Source organism: Osmerus mordax, chromosome 7 (assembly GCF_038355195.1).
Source record: "Osmerus mordax isolate fOsmMor3 chromosome 7, fOsmMor3.pri, whole genome shotgun sequence".
NCBI classification, from domain to species: domain Eukaryota; kingdom Metazoa; phylum Chordata; class Actinopteri; order Osmeriformes; family Osmeridae; genus Osmerus; species Osmerus mordax.
In genome coordinates, this window is record NC_090056.1 from 7,312,517 (window position 1) to 7,333,596 (window position 21,080).

General features: G+C 48.4%; 2 protein-coding genes across 2 annotated transcripts; one reads left to right on the forward strand and one right to left on the reverse strand.

Annotated features, from left to right (window-relative positions):
* Nucleotides 1–6: 6 nt before the first annotated feature.
* Nucleotides 7–7,082, forward strand: rarga (retinoic acid receptor gamma a; the record flags this gene model as incomplete). Its single annotated transcript, XM_067239481.1, is given in 6 exon segments — nucleotides 7–148; nucleotides 1,660–1,823; nucleotides 2,200–2,376; nucleotides 2,680–2,884; nucleotides 3,690–3,848; nucleotides 4,086–7,082. Coding segments are annotated over 6 exon segments (1,227 nt in total), but the record flags the coding sequence as incomplete, so codon positions are not given.
* A 2,815-nt stretch (nucleotides 7,083–9,897) lies between these two features.
* Nucleotides 9,898–20,677, reverse strand: calcoco1a (calcium binding and coiled-coil domain 1a). The gene is made up of 15 exons (XM_067240296.1): nucleotides 20,545–20,677; nucleotides 19,265–19,427; nucleotides 18,986–19,088; nucleotides 17,833–18,035; nucleotides 17,351–17,563; nucleotides 16,789–16,937; nucleotides 16,512–16,581; nucleotides 16,113–16,268; nucleotides 15,654–15,908; nucleotides 15,146–15,271; nucleotides 14,900–14,995; nucleotides 14,467–14,554; nucleotides 13,907–14,175; nucleotides 13,278–13,369; nucleotides 9,898–12,217 (listed from the first exon to the last, which is right to left on the reverse strand). Exons 2-15 carry the CDS (start codon nucleotides 19,394–19,396, stop codon nucleotides 12,190–12,192), a joined length of 1,980 nt encoding a protein of 659 aa, XP_067096397.1. The 5' UTR covers nucleotides 19,397–19,427; nucleotides 20,545–20,677; the 3' UTR covers nucleotides 9,898–12,189.
* Between the last annotated feature and the right edge of the window lie 403 nt (nucleotides 20,678–21,080).

Genomic DNA, 21,080 nt, shown 5'->3' on the forward strand with positions numbered 1-21,080 from the left:
CTTCAGGGCTTCTTCCGGCGCAGTATCCAGAAGAACATGGTGTACACCTGCCACCGGGATAAGAACTGCCAGATCAACAAGGTGACTCGTAACCGCTGCCAGTACTGCAGGCTGCAGAAGTGCTTCGAGGTCGGCATGTCCAAGGAAGGTGAGTGCCGTGGGGGAAAAGCTGAGCTGGGCTTGGGGCGGTGAGGGCTACGGGCCTCCCGTCTAGGACGTACCATACACACATACACACACAAAGGCACACACACACGCACACACAGGCACAAACACACAGGTGCGCCTATTTTTAGATGTCACAGTGTAGCCTGCTCAGAGGCGTGAGGGCAGACACGTGGAGGAACCGGGGCACACACACACACAAGCGCTCAGTTATTACCAGGTGTTACTTACCTGTACTCAGCAAAGTGAGATTGACAGTATTTTGCTTTATAACACAGAGAAGTGCAAAGACACAGACCTTACTGACTTTGGAATTAATCACACAATGACAGTTCACACTGTTATAAATATAGACTATGTTGTGTTGATTTATATTTAAGGCGTGTGGCACAGGTCGGTGTGGAGACAGACAGCCTGTCTCCTGGGCCTGTGTGAGGGTACTGGTGGTGTTGTCTGGCAGAGACGCCAGGCCTGACAGAGTAGGGTGGTGATCTGGAGACACTAGGCATTGTACCAATCATATGACTAATCACGTTGCGAAATGACGCAAAAAATCTTCTTCCTGTTTCATGCCTCATTTGTCTCTTAATCCACACTGAGACACACACACCCACTCAGACTCACACACGCACACATACACACTCAGAGGCATGCACACACTCAACCCTCAGGTCCCACAGCTCAGCACACTACCTTTCATTCATTCTGTCCCTGGCAGGGAAGGACAGGAAGAGGAGAATGAGTTGGCACCAACAGCTATGACTGTGGTGACAGGAGCCAGAGTGAGAGAGCCTTGTGGTCACACAAGGCTCCACTTTCAGACCCTTCATGAAACGACTAGGCGATAATGCCGCATTACTTTGACTGGTTTTGATTATTTGTATGTGTGAGTGTGTGTGTGTGTGTGTGTGTGTGTGTGTGTGTGTGTGTGTGTGTGTGAGTGGCAGCCCTGCCCAGTGAGCAGCCCCAGGGGACTTGTATGTGGGTGTAATGTTTGTGTGGGATGTGTGTTAAGAAAGCGGGATCACATTGTGCCTCTGCTATAACTGGATATCCTGGGAGGAAGGAAAGAATGGGAGGAGGAGAGACGGAGGGAGGAGGAGGAGGAGGGAGGGAATACCGGGCTGGGTGGACTGGACAGCTCAATAGAGAGGGGTGGGGGGCTGGCTGGGGTGGAAGATAACTGAGATGGAACAAATCATCTCATCCTTTTGTTATTGCCCAAAATTGGTTCGATAACATATTGCGTAATATAGAACATAGATAGAATACAATGAAAAGGAGTAAATGATATAGGCTTGTGTCCCTTGTTATTCAACAGTGTCTGTACTTCAGACTCTCCAACGTATGCAGCCAGGTCCTTACGACAAACGGATGTCCACGGTCAGGGAGTGTTGTCACGAGAAGCACTTCATTTACGCGTTTGCCTTTCTCTTTCCCTCCATCGCCCTCCTCTTGTCCCCCCCTTGTCCCCTCCTCTCCTCGCTCCCCCAGCGGTGCGCAACGACAGGAACAAGAAGAAGAAGGACGTGAAGGAGGAGGTGGTGCTGCCCGAGAGCTACGAGCTGAGCGGAGAGCTGGAGGAGCTGGTGAACAAAGTGAGCAAAGCTCACCGGGAGACCTTCCCCTCTCTGGGCCAGCTCGGGAAATACACCACGGTGAGCAGAGGCTGGACACACGGGAGCACGCTGTACGCGTCCACACTCACTCACTCACTCCCGCGCCCAGATGCAAGCACACACCTCCTACGCAAGCCTACTTCCTGTGTGACAATGTCGTTTACCGAGGAATTCAGATGTTGCTGAAGGAAAACGACACCCTCTTTCTCAACAGACTGATGTCTCAATAAAGATATGTTGTAGTTGTGGTAGTTCCCATTAGGCTTCTACTAGAATTGTGCCCTTTTACTGGCTATAGCACACCCACACACACACAGACACACACACATACCGGATACGGTGTCCTCCTCCCAAGCCCATACAGTTGCCCACCTTGTTGCTTTAACCTGTGTGTGTGTTGTTTCCTGCTCTCCAGAACTCCAGTTCTGATCATCGTGTACAGCTGGACCTGGGGCTGTGGGACAAGTTCAGTGAGCTCTCCACCAAGTGCATCATCAAGATCGTCGAGTTCGCCAAGCGTCTGCCCGGCTTCACCACCCTCACCATCGCCGACCAGATCACCCTTCTCAAGTCAGCCTGCCTGGACATCCTGGTACGGCCCTCTCTCTGACCCTGGTAGATCTACACACAGATACCGCCTGCCTGTCTGCCTCTCGGACCAGCTCGGAGAAAGCTAAAGCTAAAGGAGACTGCCATTTGGAGAACAGTGGAATCTCATGTCAAGTCTCATTTACCACAGTGTTGTCAAGCCCTGGATAGAGAAAAACCTAGTAGAAATCATGATATAAACATGAGGAAATACTGACACAGAGTGGAGGAATTAGGCATCGCATGAGTACTTTGGTTGTTTTCTAATCATCTCCTATTTCTCCCTCTCTCTCTCTCACACACACAGATGTTAAGAATCTGCACACGTTACACACCCGAGCAAGACACCATGACCTTCTCAGACGGGCTGACCCTGAACAGGACCCAGATGCACAACGCCGGCTTCGGCCCTCTCACAGACCTGGTGTTTGCCTTCGCCGGCCAGCTTCTTCCCCTGGAGATGGATGACACAGAAACAGGCCTCCTCAGCGCCATCTGCCTCATTTGTGGAGGTACTGCACTGTGCCTGTCCATATCCTGGAATCAAAGATTCAGTCTCAGATGTTGTGTGTCTAAATACAGTACTGTGCAAACGTCTTAGACACAAATACACATTTGACAAACAAAAATACTTAATAATTGAAATAATGAAATGAAAATACAGAACAAAAATGTTCTCAACAATGTGCTTGTATTCGGCCGCACGGATACAGAAGATACAGAAATGATGTGACAATATTCATGTAAAAATACTTTTGCACACTATTGTAAATCTTAGGTTGTGTGTGGCAGAGCATAAATGGTCCTCCTACTCAAATACCAAGATCCTGGCCCAGTAGCAACATGGACCTGACTAACAGCAGCATCTCTCTGTGTCAGACCGTATGGACCTGACTAACAGCAGCATCTCTCTCTGTGTCAGATCGTATGGACCTGACTAACAGCAGTCTCTCTCTCTCTGTGTCAGATCGTATGGACCTGACTAACAGCAGCATCTCTCTCTGTGTCAGATCGTATGGACCTGACTAACAGCAGCATCTCTCTCTGTGTCAGACCGTATGGACCTGACTTACAGCAGCATCTCTCTCTGTGTCAGATCATATGGACCTGACTAACAGCAGCATCTCTCTGTGTCAGATCGTATGGACCTGACTAACAGCAGTCTCTCTCTCTCTGTGTCAGATCGTATGGACCTGACTAACAGCAGTCTCTCTCTCTCTGTGTCAGATCGTATGGACCTGACTAACAGCAGTCTCTCTCTCTCTGTGTCAGATCGTATGGACCTGACTAACAGCAGTCTCTCTCTCTCTGTGTCAGATCGTATGGACCTGGAGGAGCCCCAGCGTGTGGACAAGCTGCAGGAGCCTCTGCTGGAGGCCCTGAAGATCTACGCCCGGCGCAGACGCCCCAACAAGCCCCACATGTTCCCCCGCATGCTGATGAAGGTCACTGACCTCCGGGGCATCAGCACCAAGGGTCAGTACTGGAGTTGACACTGGAGCGCAACACAAACACACACACACACACACACACCAGCATGCATACAACCCAGAAGATGAACACCAACGTTGTCATCCTGATCAAACACAACAAAAACGCACATACCCACACACAACAGTTGTTGTTTGGGACATACTGTAGGATTCGTAATGGGAGAAAGACTACCTGGGCGTCTGGGTTTACAATAAGCTCCTGTTTTGTGTGCGTTTCCAGGAGCTGAGCGAGCCATCACCCTGAAGATGGAGATCCCGGGGCCCATGCCTCCGCTGATCAGGGAGATGCTGGAGAACCCCGAGGCCTTCGAGGACCAGACCGAGAGCGGCGAGAGCGGCGACAGCACGCCGCCCCCTCCCCCGTCCGCTGCCGGCGCCCCCCCCGTCCTGAAGACGGAGGCCGAGGACGAGGACGGCAGCTGGGCCACGGAGAACGGCAGCGAGCCGTCCCCGGAGGAGGAGGACGACGAGGACGAGGACGACCTGGGAGACGAGGAGCGGGACAGGGGCTGGGAGAGCGAGGGGGAGGGGGAGGGCTGGGCGGCGCTGGAGGGGGGCAGCGACGGCGGTGCCAGGAAGGGTGTGGGGAGGGCGCAGTGAATGCAGAGTGGATACAAATGGGGGCCCACATACACACACACACACACACGCACACACAAATACAGTGCATACACTGTGCATATGTACTGTGTACATGCATGCTCTTATCTTACATACACACACATACACACAGACACATGCCCATCACTTTGATCTCTCTACTGCACATCAGTGTCTCCTCCACTAGGGGGAGTCTAGCAGAGCCTTACCTGTACAGACACTTCTAACTCAGGCCCTCTGGTCCATGACAAGTGACATACAGAGACACGATGACAGGAGAGATTACGATCAACTGTACGAACTCACCACAAAGAGAAAAGAGGGATGCTGCGCGACAAAAAGAACAAATTCTCTTTGAAAAACAACAAATGTCTCATTTTTTTACTATCTTTGTTTGTATCTAACGACAAGACAAGGCTAAAACAGACACCAGAGATGGACAGTTGACTTTGACGGACATGAAAAGCACACTCCTCAAAAATGTTAACAGTACAGGGCGAAACCAAACCGAATATGCTAATCAATTTATTTGCTTATCGTTTCAGTTTTCTTCTGTTCTTTTTTTTTTCCTTTCATATTTTTCAATGTATTAATTAAGTCCATACATATCTATATACCATTATATTTTTTGTCTTTTGTTTGTTATTCAGCTTTTATATATTATTTCTTTAGATGAGGATTTTGTTTGAAGAGCTTTCCTGAAGAGATATTCAGAGTGGGAGGAGACTAATCAGTACTGGCAGACTTCAAGTCTCCTGATTGGCCTTTCACTTGACGCATGGCATAGTGCTGTGCTCACCGATTGGTTAGATTTACGGCATAGGTTAACATGGCCGCTCTCTCAAGGTGATAAAGGCTGATAACAGCCAATGCTGTTTTTGCTATAATATTGTGAAAAATCTATTACCTGCTTTGTATTTTGGCTATGTTTTATGGGCACTTTGGCTCTCCGTCAATGATAATCAACTCAGTAATGTTTTTTTTCAGAGGTTAAATTCTTAAATCAGGGGACTGGCATTATTGTGAAAACGTTGTTCAAAACAAACTATGCTGTAAATTAGTAAGAGTCTGTGCCAAAGTTTGCGACTCATTTTTGGAATAGGAGTTGACCTGCTGTTCAAGGGGCCCTTACAATCAGGAGCCCTCACAATCAGGTTTATGCTCCTGAATTACACACACACACACACACACAGACACACACACACACACGTGTCAACATTGCATTTGGGTGCCTGGATAGAGTGGCCATACAATATATGTAGCACTTTGTAGATCCGGTGTTCAAACAAGGCACGGCTAGCATGATGAGTGTTGAGTTCTTTGCCAACAACTTTACTTACCATTTTTTAAACAACTGCCCCTGCACTAACACACACATACACACACCATCCCTATGGAGCACAAATTCACATTTTTCCAATATGGCCATCACACACACAAACACACATACACTCTTTTACAAAACCCAGACATATGCAAGTAAAGACCAGGAGTAGACAGTCATCCTGGGATTTGACTCAGGACTGCTCTGTAAGGACCAAATCCTAGCTTGCTGACCACAGGCCTCGCTAGAAACCGGCAATATGTATCGTGTGAGTGCGGTTTGACTCGGTCCAGTAGCCCATCTCATTGTGTACATACAAGATGACAAGCCATGCCAGCCTTTCTCCACCCTGACTGGCCTCATCACTGCCCTGTCTGCCAGCTCAGAGGCACCCAAGCAGCAAACTGCCTTTTCATCCAAAAGCCATTATAATCACGTCTTTTTAATGTGTGTATCTTTATTTCCATTTCACTTCGAAGAAGTGATGGGCGTTGTTTGTTCTGTTCTAACTTCTCCGGCCCTGTTTCAATCCTCTCCTTCCCTCCCGTCTCTGAGCTGACTTTCAGCCACAGGTGGAACACTGCGCTTTTTTTTCACACTGCTGCCATCCATCCTCTCACGTCAGATCTCTTTGTCAAGGGAGGGAGACAGGAATGACATGTACTCAGATTTTTGAAACAGGGCCCAAGTACTTCTTTATTGCCAAACTTGTCTGGGTGTGTGTCCAGCTGGAGGGAGCCAGCTGGCTGCGTAGCGGTGTGTACTGTCTCTATGAAGCAATATGAACAGTAGGAACAGGAGTTCAACCTTAGCAGTGAGAGGCCTGACCTCAAAACCTGTGGACAGGCCTCCAGATGCTTTTGTGTGTGTCTGTGTGTGTGTGTGTGTGTGTCAGTTTGTGTGTGTGAGTGAATGTGATTCACCTCATTCAGTACTGTTGTCGGGTGAATGTCCCATGTACAGTGCTGTCACTCTGCGCGGCGAGGAGTGATGACCTCATCAACGCCTCTCCGGCCTTCATAATGATAACCATGACAACCATGAGGATGACGGAGCGTTGACATGACGTGTTTTCTGTGTTCTTTTCTGTCGACATGGCCAAGGTATTGTCAAATCCTCTGTTCATGCCAACTCTGTCATACAAAGAAAAAGCCATATAAACAGTAAAAGGCACAATAAATGTACTTTTTGAGATTAGTGGAGTATATGTCATCATTTGTTGTCTCTGTCCAAGTCATATGAAATAAAGTGAGTGGCAGTTCAATTGCAACTTAGTGAGTGCACCCTGTTAAACCATGGATCCTAGATCATCTGTACTGTAGATTCTCAACCAATAAGACATATCTGTAAATCTTCTCCGGCCCCTCAAAAGAACAGTATCGCTCGATAACAATACTTTTTGGTTTGACGATACATGAATCATGGGCCAATGCTACTTGTGAGCCTCTTATCAAAGGACTGGAGATCTCCTGCTTCGAGCGTTAGACAGTAGATGGAGCTCTTGCTCCATGGCTGTGGCTGTGCTTGATGCTGCTGACAGCCCTGGCCAGGCTCGAATGGAGGCAGGTACTAATAGGTCATCATGGCTGGCAGAAGGCCCAAGCAGAGATAAATCATCCCTCCTAGCTGAACAAGGACATCAGATAAAGCTTGGCTTTCTGCATCATTTCAGAGAGCATGTCATTGAAACACAGAGGATGGAAAGATAGCCTGGCTGGCAGAAAAAAAAGATTCCTGTCACATCGGGAACATGTGACGGGAATCTAGTTCAGTTCGATGATGAAATGGACATAACCAGTATATGAAGCAGTCCAATGTGCACGTTTAGCCAGAACTGGATGAGTCGGTCACATATCACTGCTCTGGTGGTTTAAGGTTAGGATGGGGTTGACACATCCCAGTGCAATTGGACACATATCTACAGAGCTGGATGCATCCAGTCCTCACCTTGTTCAACAGCAGGCCAAAACAGGGAGAAAAAAACACACACTTCCCAGGCTGCATTATCAGGCCATAGTTAACCATACTTCAAAACAGTGTCCTTGGCATACATACCCGCCAGTAGTTTCATTAAACGGAGAGAGATAGAGGAGTGATAAAAAGAGATGGCGGCTCTATCAATTCTATGATTGTGATAATTAACTATCATTAAAAACAGATCAATAAAGTGGGGCGGGGGATTAAAATAAGGTCCATACATTACACAGTGTTTTACAAGGAGGGGGCGAATGGCCTCATATATCCAACCCCAATAAGATGGGGTTGCCATGGGAACCCCGGGAAGCAGGCGATTGTTGGGTGGGGATTTAAAGAAGCGGTATCCTTATTTTTCCAAATTGCACAAATCTGCACTAGTGGTGCTCAACTGTGAACTATAGACAATATAAAAAAACTGGACTAAAAAGGATAAATCGAATGGTCTTGAAGGCAAGATTGGGTAAAACCAGCCTGACAATAATCATCAAATATAGTAGATGACGTGTTTTACTAGGTTCCTATTTCATGTCTCACCATTGCACAGTCAATCTACTATTCCCAGAGATTGAGGTCAAAAATCCATAACGACACCTGTCACGAGTGAAGCCTAGTCAGATAACCGCTAGGTACAAATGCATCCCTCCTGTTCTAGCTGTTTTGTCTATGAAGGTGAAATTAGCATTCTTTTAACCCTTTACAGACTGCCAAGAGGTCAACATAACAGCCGTATACTGGGACCAGCAGGTCTCCTGGTGGAGTGGACAGATCACTGAAAAGCAGCATCTCCACCAGGATGACAGTCAGATCAGGGGGGGGGGGGGGGGGGGGGGGTGATAAAGACACGGAGGGAGGGGGGCAGGGTGACTTGTGCCAGGGGGCCATAAAGACAGAGGGGCTGGGGTGGATCCTCATGCAGTATAAGAGGCAATATAAGACATAAAGCATATGCTGGGAGCGTGGGGATTGGAGTGGGGGGTGTGGGGGGTGTGGGGGGGTCATTACGTGAAACACCAGAGCACCTCATATTACCTCACCGTGTTCTTCACGTGGAGCAGAGAACACCACGCCAGGGTCATCCTTCCGCACATATCCAGTGTGTTTAGGAGGGGGGCCAGTATTAGGGGAAGGTTAGGAGAAGGTGAGAGACGTCTGAAGGCGGGATAGCAATACATTTGACCCCCCCCCCCCCCCGCCTCCAAGAAGAATGATGAAAGAGGGAGGGGGGATGCATTCCATACCTGCAATGGCAGAGAGGGAGGGAGGACAGGAGGGAGATGAAAAAGAGGGAGCGAGGAAATAAACAAGAAAGGGTACAGAGAGAATCAAATAAAAAGAAGCAGTGCTTCAGGTTAGTGCTACGAGCTAAGGGTGGTGCGGGGGAGGGGGGGGGCAGGCTGGCAGGGGGGGGTTGGGGGAGGGGGCAGGCAGGGGGGTCATAAAGACTGGAAGATGTGTCCCGGCCCCTCCGGGTCTCCATATCTTTTACATTACTAATTAAAAGAGATAAAGAGTGAGGGAGTCATCAATCCCACAGTGATTTCCCAGTTAAGATTTTAGAAGGGGCCGTAAACCAGGCAGCCCGGCATCATTGATTTTATAATTAGCTACCCGTCACCCCCCAGACTGGAGATGGGGGGGACGGGGTGGAGGGTGGAAAAAAGAGCTGGGGAGGGAGAGAAAAAAACAAGGAAGGGAGATTGTGGAAGAAAGCAAGAGAGAGACATGTGGGGGGGGAGGGAGAGAGAGAGAGAGAGAGAGAGAGAGAGAGAGAGAGAGAGAGAGAGAGAGAGAGAGAGAGAGAGAGAGAGAAAGAGAGAGAGAGAGAGAGGAGACCCTGAGGGGCAGGAGGATAAGAAAATGATGGAGAATTGAGTGGGTCGACATAGAAGGGGAGCACGAGGGCATCAGAGGTGAGAGGCGGAACAACAGAGAGGAGATGAAGACAAGCAATCTAGAATACAGAGCAAAGTTAACCACCAGTGAAATGCCATGGGGCAATATATGAGAATATTTTGTGTAGCACGGTAGAAAAAAACCCCACATTAGACACGACCTTTGGTACATGTACAGATTATATTAAAGAGACCCACCTTTACAGAACTACCAAGAACATACAGGTAGGATGCTTCAAAACAAGTCAGAAATCACTGGTTTTATTGCAACAGGACAAGGTATCCTAAAAGGGCCATCATATACCATTAGCTCTTATTGGGGTCACCAAAATGTTTTAATCAAAGTGATATCACACCTCAAATCACATAGACAAATGGTTTTATTGTGGTTGTTCTACTAAGACTTCTGTAACGTCAGTGTTACGTAATGTTTTGGTACTCTGATAACCAACAGTACTAGATGACAGTACATCAGCCCACTGCGAGGGTACCTGAATGGTTCGTACAGAGAAATAAAACATGGCTGCCACAGCAGGTCATAATCAAGTAGAACTGGGAAGAACATACACAAACTGGTTTGCATGTGTATTTCATATCAGGTTCTCCACAAAAACTGCTATCAGCATGCTGGTGGAACTCCTATACATACAGTAGCACCGATTACGAACCAGACTGAAAACCTTATTAGATGTTTAAAAATGGACCCTTTTAAACATTAGACATTGAGTATAAAAACATTAACAAACAACACGCTGGTTATGATTGGGACAACATTTGGAAGCCGCAAGTATGTAATGCGTATCCTTGTGTGAAGTTCCATTCCAAAACACCCTCTATACAGCTAACGTAAGTGCAAATACAGCAAAATACAAATTAATCTAGCTAAAAATAAGCATCTCAAGCATATTCTTTTCATTTCCAAGCACCAATAAACAAAGGCTTAGTATTCTCTATTTGTCACACATTACTCAGACACACGTGAATATCAAACTTATTATGAAGTAAAATCTGAATATCATTAGATTAATTGAGTATTTTATAGAAAAGTGAAAAATGCATCCTGTATCAATATAGGCAGTAACCTGCCATATATTCAGAATAGACATCACTATCAATATATTTGCTTAGTTGAACGAGATCCATATATTAAGCAAGTTGTTCTTTTAGGCACAAATCTTGGACTGCATCTCGGTTAAGCGTAGCAAGAGTAGTGTAAATCCATAACAAAAGTATTACCTACAATAAAAGATAACTGACTTCAGCCTGAATAGTAGTATTCTGCAAATGCGCATTCAAATCAGTGAGTCAGGTGGCGGTCAGGGAGTCAGGTGGCTGAGCGGTTAGGGAATCGGGATAGTAATCAGAAGGTTGCCGGTTCGATTCCCAGCCGTGCTCAAAATGACGTTGTGTCCACTTCACCCTACTTGCCTCGGCGAAATGACTAAATGTAAATGTCTAAATGCAAATCTTGAATTAACTTTGAAAGCTATTAGAGAAACTGCATTGAGTTGATAATGATAACTAAAAGTTGTACTGAGGGAACTTAAATAATATTAAAGTATTTTAGTATCATTCCTGTTACTCCCAAGAGTCATATCTTCATAGGCAACCTTCATGTGGATCCATTCATCTCCAGATAGCCAGTATATCCCCTCCACCCCCCCATGCACAACTTCTCTGCTTCTACATACCACATTTCCTTACAATGAGCAACAGAAAGTGCTTATAAACTCTTAGGCATGAATATAATGAATATACATGATGACTTGATAAACCGTATATATATATATCGCATTATGATGCTTCAAACAAACATTTTTTTGTCAGATATGTCTGCGGTAGGTAGAGGTATCCTAAATGGTATTCAAAAGTTTAAAGCAACACACATAATCTGACACACTTCGATGCAAACAATGGTAATAAGAGCGGATGTACTGGTGGCTGATTAAAACGCTTGTAAAAGTGACGTAACATTAGTCATAAAGCTCAAGACATCCTTCAGAGTTAACTGAAAAAATGCTGTTATTGCGCTCGAACTTTGAAAGATTCCCCTCATACCATAACAACAAGAGTTTCATGCTTTCTAACTGTCTGACACTGGCCGTGAAGAAGGAGGTGCCTGGTGGGACCTGTTATTATAAGGGTTATGTCATTTCCAACACTGCATTATGTATAACTGCATTAAGAAGGGATGACTCAACAACCTAAAACAGTGATACATCTTAGTATAGGAAATATTAAGGAAAATTGCATATCAACATCATGTGTCAGTGTACAGATGAGCAGATCACACGCCTGGGTTCAAATACTTTGTTCACTGCCTTCCAAATGCTTCAGATTTACCTCAGATGTTTCTATGGTCTGCTCGTTTCGCATACAATTTAGCATATTTGATCTTTGTATTCAACCCAGGGTGGTACTGTATGTGTGCTTGTTGCAGAGTGGAAGCTGATACCAAACGAGCTCCACCCAGGATCTTCAATACCTCCTCCTGGAGACCACATCTCGGGGTAGCTCCTCCATCCACGCAGCTACCACAGGGAGGTGTCAGCCAGGTCACTGGAGGAGGGAAGGCAGAGCGGGATGAGGTGTGTAAGAGGAAGAGCATGTTGGAGCGGGATGAGGTGTGTAAGAGGAAGAGCATGTTGGAGCGGGATGAGGTGTGTAAGAGGAAGAGCATGTTGGAGCGGGATGAGGTGTGTAAGAGGAAGAGCATGTTGGAGCGGGATGAGGTGTGTAAGAGGAAGAGCATGTTGGAGCGGGATGAGGTGTGTAAGAGGAAGAGCATGTTGGAGCGGGATGAGGTGTGTAAGAGGAAGAGCATGTTGGAGCGGGATGAGGTGTGTAAGAGGAAGAGCATGTTGGAGCGGGATGAGGTGGGAAGAGAGAGTGGGGGGGGAGTAGGATGAGATAGTAAGACCGAGAGACCGAGTGGGGAAGGAGAGAGAGGAGAAGGAAAGGAATAGGACAGCGAGGGAGGTAGTAGAAGGGAGAGTATGAATGGAAGGTGAGGAGGAGAGAGAGGCAAGGGGAGGCGGAGAGAAAGAGAGAGAGAGAGAGAGAGAGAGAGAGAGAGAGAGAGAGAGAGAGAGAGAGAGAGAGAGAGAGAGAGAGAGAGAGAGGGGAATGGGAGTAGGGAAGAGAGGGAGGAAAAGGACAGAGGAGGAAGAAAAAGAGGGAGTAGGAGAAAGAGAGAGAGAGCTGCCAGTGCTTTAATGATGCTGAAAATTGCCCTGTGACTGCGGCACACCCTCCCAGGTAAATCACAGCTACAGCTTGCTGTCAACTGATCTGTCCCCTTGTCCTCCCATCACACGCCCCACACTTGCCCTCCCCTCCCTCCCTCCTCCAAACACGGTCTCTTTATCTCTCCCTCCCTCTCACCCGCACAACTTCCTCTACGACTTCATCTTCAAAACTTCCATCTCTCTGGGCCTTACCCCAGCCTGTCACCATAAATAATAGACGGCTCGCGGGTGTGTGTGAGCGCCGAAATCTGGATGATCGACCTGCAAATTTACTGTACGTGTGTGTGCATATTCATAGAGGTGATTGATGGGTTTGAGTCTGTGTGTGTTTGTGTGTGTGTCAGTGTGCGAGGGCCAGGATAGTTGTGTACCTTACGATACTGTCTGTGAGGTCCGGCAGCAACAGTGCAGTCTCTTCTCCAGAGCTGTGGTCTCCACACTGGCCTGCATCCGACTCCTCTTCCTACATACACACACGCGCGCGCACACAAGCACACGCGGGGTACTAGTGAGACACATAAACACTCCAATCTCCATCAACAGCCCACTTACATTAACAGTACAATAACGCTCTCCGCAGTCCTAATGATCGTCTCCACAGGATAATGAAGTCAAATGAGCCACAGAGACAAAGCTCCAGTATATTCTACCTGCTTATCAGGAACAAGACAGCACAGACTAATTAAGGAGTGGACCGGGAGAGCTAGAAGGGAATCTAGTGTACAAAGTTTAAAGCACTGTACGCAAAAGAGAGTCAGGTGGCTGAGCGGTGAGGGAATCGGGCTAGTAATCCGAAGGTTGCCAGTTCGATTCCCGGTCATGCCAACTGACATTGTGTCCTTGGGCAAGGCACTTCACCCTACTTGCCTCGGGGGAATGTCCCTGTACTTACTGTAAGTCGCTCTGGATAAGAGCGTCTGCTAAATGACTTAAATGTAAAAGCAGTAGAAATGAACGCAGAAAAGACAGCGTTTCCGAACGGGGGCCGGCTGGGTCTCACCGACTCGGAGCTGTGGGTCAGCGTGTCGGCGGCCAGCGGTTGCCGGGGCGAGGAGAGCGGCGCCGGCTGGCTGATGACCACAGAGGCGGAGGCGCGGGATGGGCCGCGGGGGGAGGGCGGGGGGGTGGCGGGGAGCAGCAGGGAGGAAGGCTGGGACTGGTCACACAGGCTGTAGTGGGCCAGGGCTCCGGGAGAGGGGGGGGAGGGGGGCCGGCGGAGAGCCTCGGGGCTCTCGTCCTCCGAGTCGGACATCGGACTGTCTGGACGACCTGCCAATCACACACACACACACAGTAACTATGGAGCACTGTAACTTGACCCTTGCCCCACTGCCCTTAAGGGTTGCATAATGTGTTGTTCACTGTGCAGCCCCTGTTGGTAGGCTGTGAGACTAAAAGAGTTCTTAACCTAGGCAGGCAGCATGGGGCAAGTTGAGTGACTTAACTCACCAGTTAATCCCTCCACCCTCCCATTCCTTCATGTAGCCAAGAGTGCCTCCAGTCATTACACCACTCTCGCTCTCGCTCTCGCACTCGCTCTCTCTCTCTCTCTTCACTTACTCGGTGGAGCAAACACTGCAGTGGTCCACTTGGTGTTGGCCACGGCCTCCATCCTCTGTTCCAGCTGACGCATGTACTCCATCAGCTCCTGAACACACAGATGAGACCAAACTCCGTCACCCACAGCGCTCAAAGCCAAGAAGGCCATATCTAGACATGATGTCCCTCGTCAGTAGCTCAACATGAACAGGAGACGCTGGCGACAGAGGAGGGAAGAGGGAGGGACAGGAGGACAGGACGTCAGGACAGGAGGACAGGAGGACAGGACAGGAGGACAAGACAGGAGGACAGGACAGGAGGACAGGACAGGACAGGACATGAGGACAGGACATGAGGACAGGACAGGAGGACAGGACAGGACATGAGGACAGGACACGAGGACAGGACAGGAGGACAGGACATGAGGACAGGAGGACAGGAGGAGAGGACGTGCCTGTTTCTCCATGAGCAGCTGCTCCTTCTCCTTCTGGGCCACCCTCAGGCTGGCCTTCAGTTCCTGCAGCTCCCTGCGCGTCTCGCTCAGCTGAACCTGCAGGGGGCAGCAGAGAGGAGGGACACAGTCACACTGGCCTTCATAAGCCCAGGGGCCAGCGCGGATATGTGCTGGGGTGAATACAGAGACAAACACGTGTTGTGTTAGTCCAATTTGAAGTGCTGCATGTTTTTTTAGACGGTTTACCCTGTTGCAATCTTTCTCTCTTCCCAGCTCCACCTCCACCTTCTCTCTCTCCATCCTCTCCTCCTGCAACTTCTCCTCCATGCGCTGCATCTCTCCGTTTAACTTCTCCAGACGGCCTCTGTCCTTCTGCAAGGGGGAAAACACACACACACACATAAACTTACATGAACCTACAGTCCACATGATCCTGAAGTCAATGGACTTTGAATGTAGGTCATCTCTGAAATCCCTTCGCTACACTACAGGGGGAAAGAAACAAGGTGCAGATGAGCGAGATAATCCATCTCAGGAGTGGAACTTTCCAATGTTCCACGGAGCTGAGGGGCAGACTGGCTCTGTAATCACAGGAAAGAGCCAGCTTCACCATTGGAGAACAGAGAAAGAACCATGTTCAGTCAAACATTCATGGGAAAACGTGCACAATGGTGTTTTCGAGAAATACTCTGTATTCATAATGGTCGCAATTGTGGTGTTTGATGTGTTCTACGGGGGGGGGGGGGGGGCGTACCTCGGCACCTCTCTGCATCCCCTGCCTCTCCTGAGCCCAGTTGGCCCGGCCCTCCCTCAGCGCCAGGCTGGCGTCGGCCAGCTGCAGGGCGAGCTGGGCGGCCTGCAGGCGGGCCTGGTGCAGCTCTCCCTGCCCGTGGTCCCGCTGGGCCACCGTACTGCTCAGCTCGCTCCTCAGGGTCTCGGCGGAGCGCTCGGTGGCGCCCAGGCGCTCCCTCAGGCCCCGCATCTCGCTCAGGGCCGCGCCGCTCTCCGCCTGCTCGGAAGACACACACACACTCGCGTGTGTGAAGGTGTGTGTGTGACAGCGTTCGACGCCCGCCCCTTAAGCTTGTGAGTCAACTAATGGCAATACTTGCTTGCGAAACTATATCACCAAAAAACTGCACATCTTCCCTTCCCAGGGAACAATAGGAAAAGGAGAGTAACAGTAGAATACTGTGGGTAGGAGGTGGCTGACCTCCTTCCTGTGGGCAGCGTTGAGCTTGTGGGTGAGGGTGGTGATGGTGTCTCGGAGCTGCAGGGCCTGCGTGTCCCTCTGGGCCAGGGAGCTCCTCAGACCCTGGAACTCAGCGGACAGACTCCGCAGCTCGCCTTCCGTCTGCTCCAGCTTGGCCTGGGGGAGAGAGAGGACGAGGGTGGGGGGTGGAGGTGGGGGGGCGAGGGAGGGAGGGAGGAACGATGTGCATGTGTGAGCCATCGAAACACGACGAACCTTCGTGGACACACGAGTCGTACCGTACCGTGCCGTTCATTCGTTTTGTTTTGTCTCAGTTCTTGTTTCCGCGTCTGAGTGACGGGTTGCGTTCTCGGTGCTGCAGTGTGTGTTGGTGATGGGATAATCACAGGGTGTTTGTACCTGAACACTCTTTCTCTCTTTCTCCTCCTCCCTCCTCTGTGCTGCCACCTTCTTGGCTCTCTCCTTCACCCTACATGCAGAGAGAAAGACCGGGTCAGCACTGACTGGCACGCTTCCTTCAAGTAGCATTACACTATTTTAATGCATTCAATGTTTTTATAAGATAGCACAAACCAAGTAGCAACATAGCACATTTCTACAAAGTTTTTGGTAGAAAATAGACATGTTATAGGAAGTGTTTATGAAGTCAAAAGGGACTGTGCCAGACCAGACTGACCTCTCCAGCTCAGTCTCTCTCTCCACAGCCCTCTGGGTGAGGGTCTTGATGTCATCTTCCAGCTCTCTGATTCGCTGTTCGCTGGCTTCCTTCTTGGCCAGTAAGGAACTCTTTTCTTGCGCCAGGCTCTCCCCTGAAGCCTTCACCTCCTGGTAGAGAAGATGGAGGGATGAAGGAGGAGAGAGAAGAGGGGAATGGTGAGGAACGACGGATGGGTTCATATCTTAAATCAATAAGCTTGCGTATGCAGTAGAGTATGCCTTATCAGTATGTACTGGATCTGCTCATTGAGAACTGTGGAGATGCATTAACATTCCACTGGTCTCTCAGAAGTTCCGGGAATTGGCTAGCGTATCGTTTCTGCTCAAGTGTGCTGTTTATACTTTGTTTTCGAGGCACTGTACACAACAGGTTTAGACCTGGTGCCAAGTCACAAGCACCAGAATAAAGGGCAGTTGACCAGACACCACTAACAGAAAGACTACACAGGACTTTAATTCAATGACCCATGCCAGACATCAGCCAGCTCGTTGGCCTTGCTAATCTGTCTGGCCTTTCATACCTCCTGCTTTCTCTCCATCTCCTCCCTCTTCTCTCTGCTCTCTCTCAGCTCCTCGTTCAGCTGGGCCAGGCTGCTCTCCAGCTCGTGGCGCCCGCGCTCCCAGGCCTCCCTGGCCCTCTCGTGCCTCTCCTTCTCCCTCTCCCTCATCCTGTCTGCGGCCTCGCGGGCATGCAGGAGCTCGGCCCGCTCCCGCAAGCACTCCTGCAGACGACTCTGAGGGAGGGAGGAACGGTGAAGGGGGGGGGGGGAGCAGATAGAGAGAGAAAATACGAGAGGGCGAGAGGAAGACATTAACTGCAGTGCTTGCAGATATATGATCAATCTCTCTGTAACAGTTTTATGGATCCACCACCTCATTCACTTCTTCACCATTCAATCAATCAGTCTCCATCATTGAATGAGGACGATGGATGTACTCTCAGTGATGGACTCCCTATCTCCCGTCCTCCAGCCCACCAGCCTGTTCCTTCCCCCATGCCCACCTGCAGGAGCTCGGCCCTGGGCACCACCATGAGCATGTCTGTGCCCCCCTCCTCTCCTTGGGCCCCCTCTTCCAGGGTCACCAGGTCCTCCAGGGGCTTGGGAGCACAGAAGGTGAAGGTGGGGCTGTGAGAGCACACCTCGCCCTTCCCATCCACGTACACAAACAGGTACTCCTGGGACCCAGACTTGGGGAGGTAGGAAGCTGGAAGGAGACAAGGGGGAGCAAGGAGCAGAGCAGTGATCCATGTGTGTACAGCACCATCAACACAACAACTGCATGTGAAACACTACAGATACACAAACCGTGGATAACCTACGTCACATCTGGAACATACTCGCTGCCCTTTAACGGCATCAGCACCTTCTTTATGGCACTTCCTCCCTGCGCTTTCCTAACATATGAGTGATGACAAGTGCTGCGATATCGGAGTAGCCAAGTGCTTCATCACACTGGCACCAAGTCAATGACACACCTGCTCAGCCATGGTCTCTCTGACCTAGACAAACTTATCACCTCAGCTGACATTGAGGGGACGGGATTCCACACACACACACACACACACACACACACACACACACACACACACACACACACACACACACACAGACTCATTCTGTCCCTCGTATTCACCCGTGCTGTCCACTGGCTTTGTACTGTGCCCATTGTCTATCTAGGCCTCATTACTCAACATCCTGCTTCCTAAAGGAACGGATTCAGTCCAGTGACAAAGACTGATTTAGATTCAAACTGAGGGTTGGAGGGAGAGAAGGATCGAGAGAGAGAAAGGCAGAGAGAAAGAGAGTGAGAAAGAGAGAGCGAGGAGAGAGAGAGGAGGGAGGGAGGTCGTCATTTCAAAATGACAAATTTCCAACCGGAAACGTTTCTTTCTCTACAGACAATGCGGTGCATTGACCCCCGGATATAAATCAAATTCACAAGCCCAATCTTCAATAGGCTCATTTGATTGACTGAAAGATCAATTTACAGTACAAGATGGTAAGTTGGTATAATTGGACCAACTGAACCAAACAAAATGAAACACAATCCAACAATCAATCGGACAGAACCAAACATAAAGAAAACCAAAAAGTAGAGAGAGAGAGAGAGAGAGAGAAAAATAGTGCAAGAGTAACAGACAGAGGACAAGGTACCGTGGAAGTGTACACAGCAGTTGACATCAGTGCCGTCCTGGTAACCAGTAGGAGCCAGAGCCCAGACAAAGGTGTGGTACTCCCTAACCGAAGACCATCCCACCTGAGGACACAGACACACACACACAGACAGACACACACACACACACACACACACACACACACAAAGTCTCATTCAAGGTTTAAATGCTAGTATGCATTATAACAGTGGTGTGTACTCCACCCCGGTGTCATTTCTCAGTGTTGATTTATTCAATGTTGTTATGAGAATAGCTTTACCTTGAACAGTCCAATCCAGTCACTGCTGGCCCATGTGTGCTGTGAGCTCATGCTGTAGTGGCACTCAACCCTGCTCTGAGGAAAGTAGCTGGAGCCCACATTTCTGAACTCCACCCTCCAAGGCTTTTCCATGGCAAGAAAGTAAAGGTTAGGTGTGCAGCACCTGCAGGCAAACGTGGAAAGAAAAAAAAACGTCCTATTAGTCAGCCATTTTGTTTTTGTCACAGCCATCAACTTGAGTCAACACTGACAGACATGATGAGAGGAATCCAGAGGATATTTAGGTGAGAGGTGAGTGCTTTTTAGAAAACAGGGGGGAGTGAGCATCAGCGAGAAAGCTGAGAGTGTTTTTACTGTGTAAGGAGACACCACTAACCAGTGTGAAGGAGACTGGAAAGAGCACGACCACCCCCCCCCCCCCACCCCCGCATCTTGCTAACCCTCGATGACAGTGAGGCCTAGCCTACAACCAGTGTGACATACTATCTCTCCACGTTGTGTCACTTGGGACTATTTCCAGCATGGACCCAACAAATTGTTATAGTACTGTGAGTACATGTGAGACACATTCGTGTCTCACATGTTAAGAAGCCAATATTAAGAAGTTAAAAATATGAATCTATTGTTTTCACAGAAAAGGCTCCCATTCAGACAACAGGTGTTCCCTAGGCATCTAGCTTTTCATCGGCTAAAACAAGAGTAGCATACAGTTGAGCAAGGAATAGGACATTTTATTATACATTTAAATGTTCAAAACCATGCAATCTAATAGCCCTGGCTGGTCATATTGTTGACTAGATAAAATAAATCAGAATGTAAATATTATAAAATAGAAATTAAGATATGTGACACCATACTGAACAATGAAAACATTGAATTTAATAATTTACTACGTTATTTAACAGTTTTGCCTAGAAATCGTTTTGAGTTCATAGAGGTAAAACGAAAATATATATTCTGTCCATCTTGAATTTGTAATCTTCAAAGGAACACGAAGTGCTCACATTACAGTGCACAAGAGAGAAGGCCCATGCTGCGCACTAATGCACATGTTCAAATAGAAAAGCATGGTGTCACTTTTCCAAGTATGATACTTTGAATACAAAGTCACAATAAAAACCGTGCAAGATATGATACATCACCACAGTGTGTAGTGGAAGAAAACCTGAGCGCTGTCATCCAAATGACTGCGTCAGTCTGAACAGTTAGTTAGTAAACCCTTTGTTGATTGCAAACGATCTACGCACATAATGTTCTTCGGTCTTGTCTAAAAAACGAACCTTATTTATATAATCTTTTCGGCGTGTCCAAATGCGTCGTGCTTTTCAGTGAAGACAGTTCAAGTCTGTCGATATAAGAAAACGGAGACGGAGACACAAAATCTTCTTTTTGTGCTCAGCTGTTCCACTAACCTACAACAATAACAAAAACACAAGCATGACAGCCTGGAAAGCGCTGCTGAATTGTGGGAACTGATGTTCCTGGGTGAGTAAAAGAAGATTGTAACAATATGGCGTAAACTACAACCCCCATGTCATCGGGGAGTTCTGTAACGTAATATGACCCTTCCATGACAGTATAGGTTTTTTTGCTTTTCGGTGCGCTTGTCCTCCCATTGGTGATCGCATTGTCCACGGATAAATCGTCCAATGACAAAGAAACACTGCATACAAGCGTTGAGAAAAACAACGGCTAGGCAATGTCTAAACAGCGGACGCAGCGCAAATTCTCTGTGCGCATAGACCTACCTTAATTAGGGTAAGTGCATATTTACCTTTATGCAATTTCTATGGTTGACGATTTCCACACATTTTTC

Bases quoted from the DNA above. Each gene is read 5' to 3' on its own strand.
- calcoco1a (XM_067240296.1), bottom strand. From the start codon at position 19,396: ATGGAAAAGCCTTGGAGGGTGGAGTTCAGAAATGTGGGCTCCAGCTAC. The intron at 18,036-18,985 runs GTACCTTGTCCT...GTCTCCTTCCAG, and splicing joins CTGCTGTGTACACTTCCACG to CTTCCTACCTCCCCAAGTCT. The intron at 17,564-17,832 runs GTGGGCATGGGG...TCCCTCCCTCAG, and splicing joins CCAGGGCCGAGCTCCTGCAG to AGTCGTCTGCAGGAGTGCTT.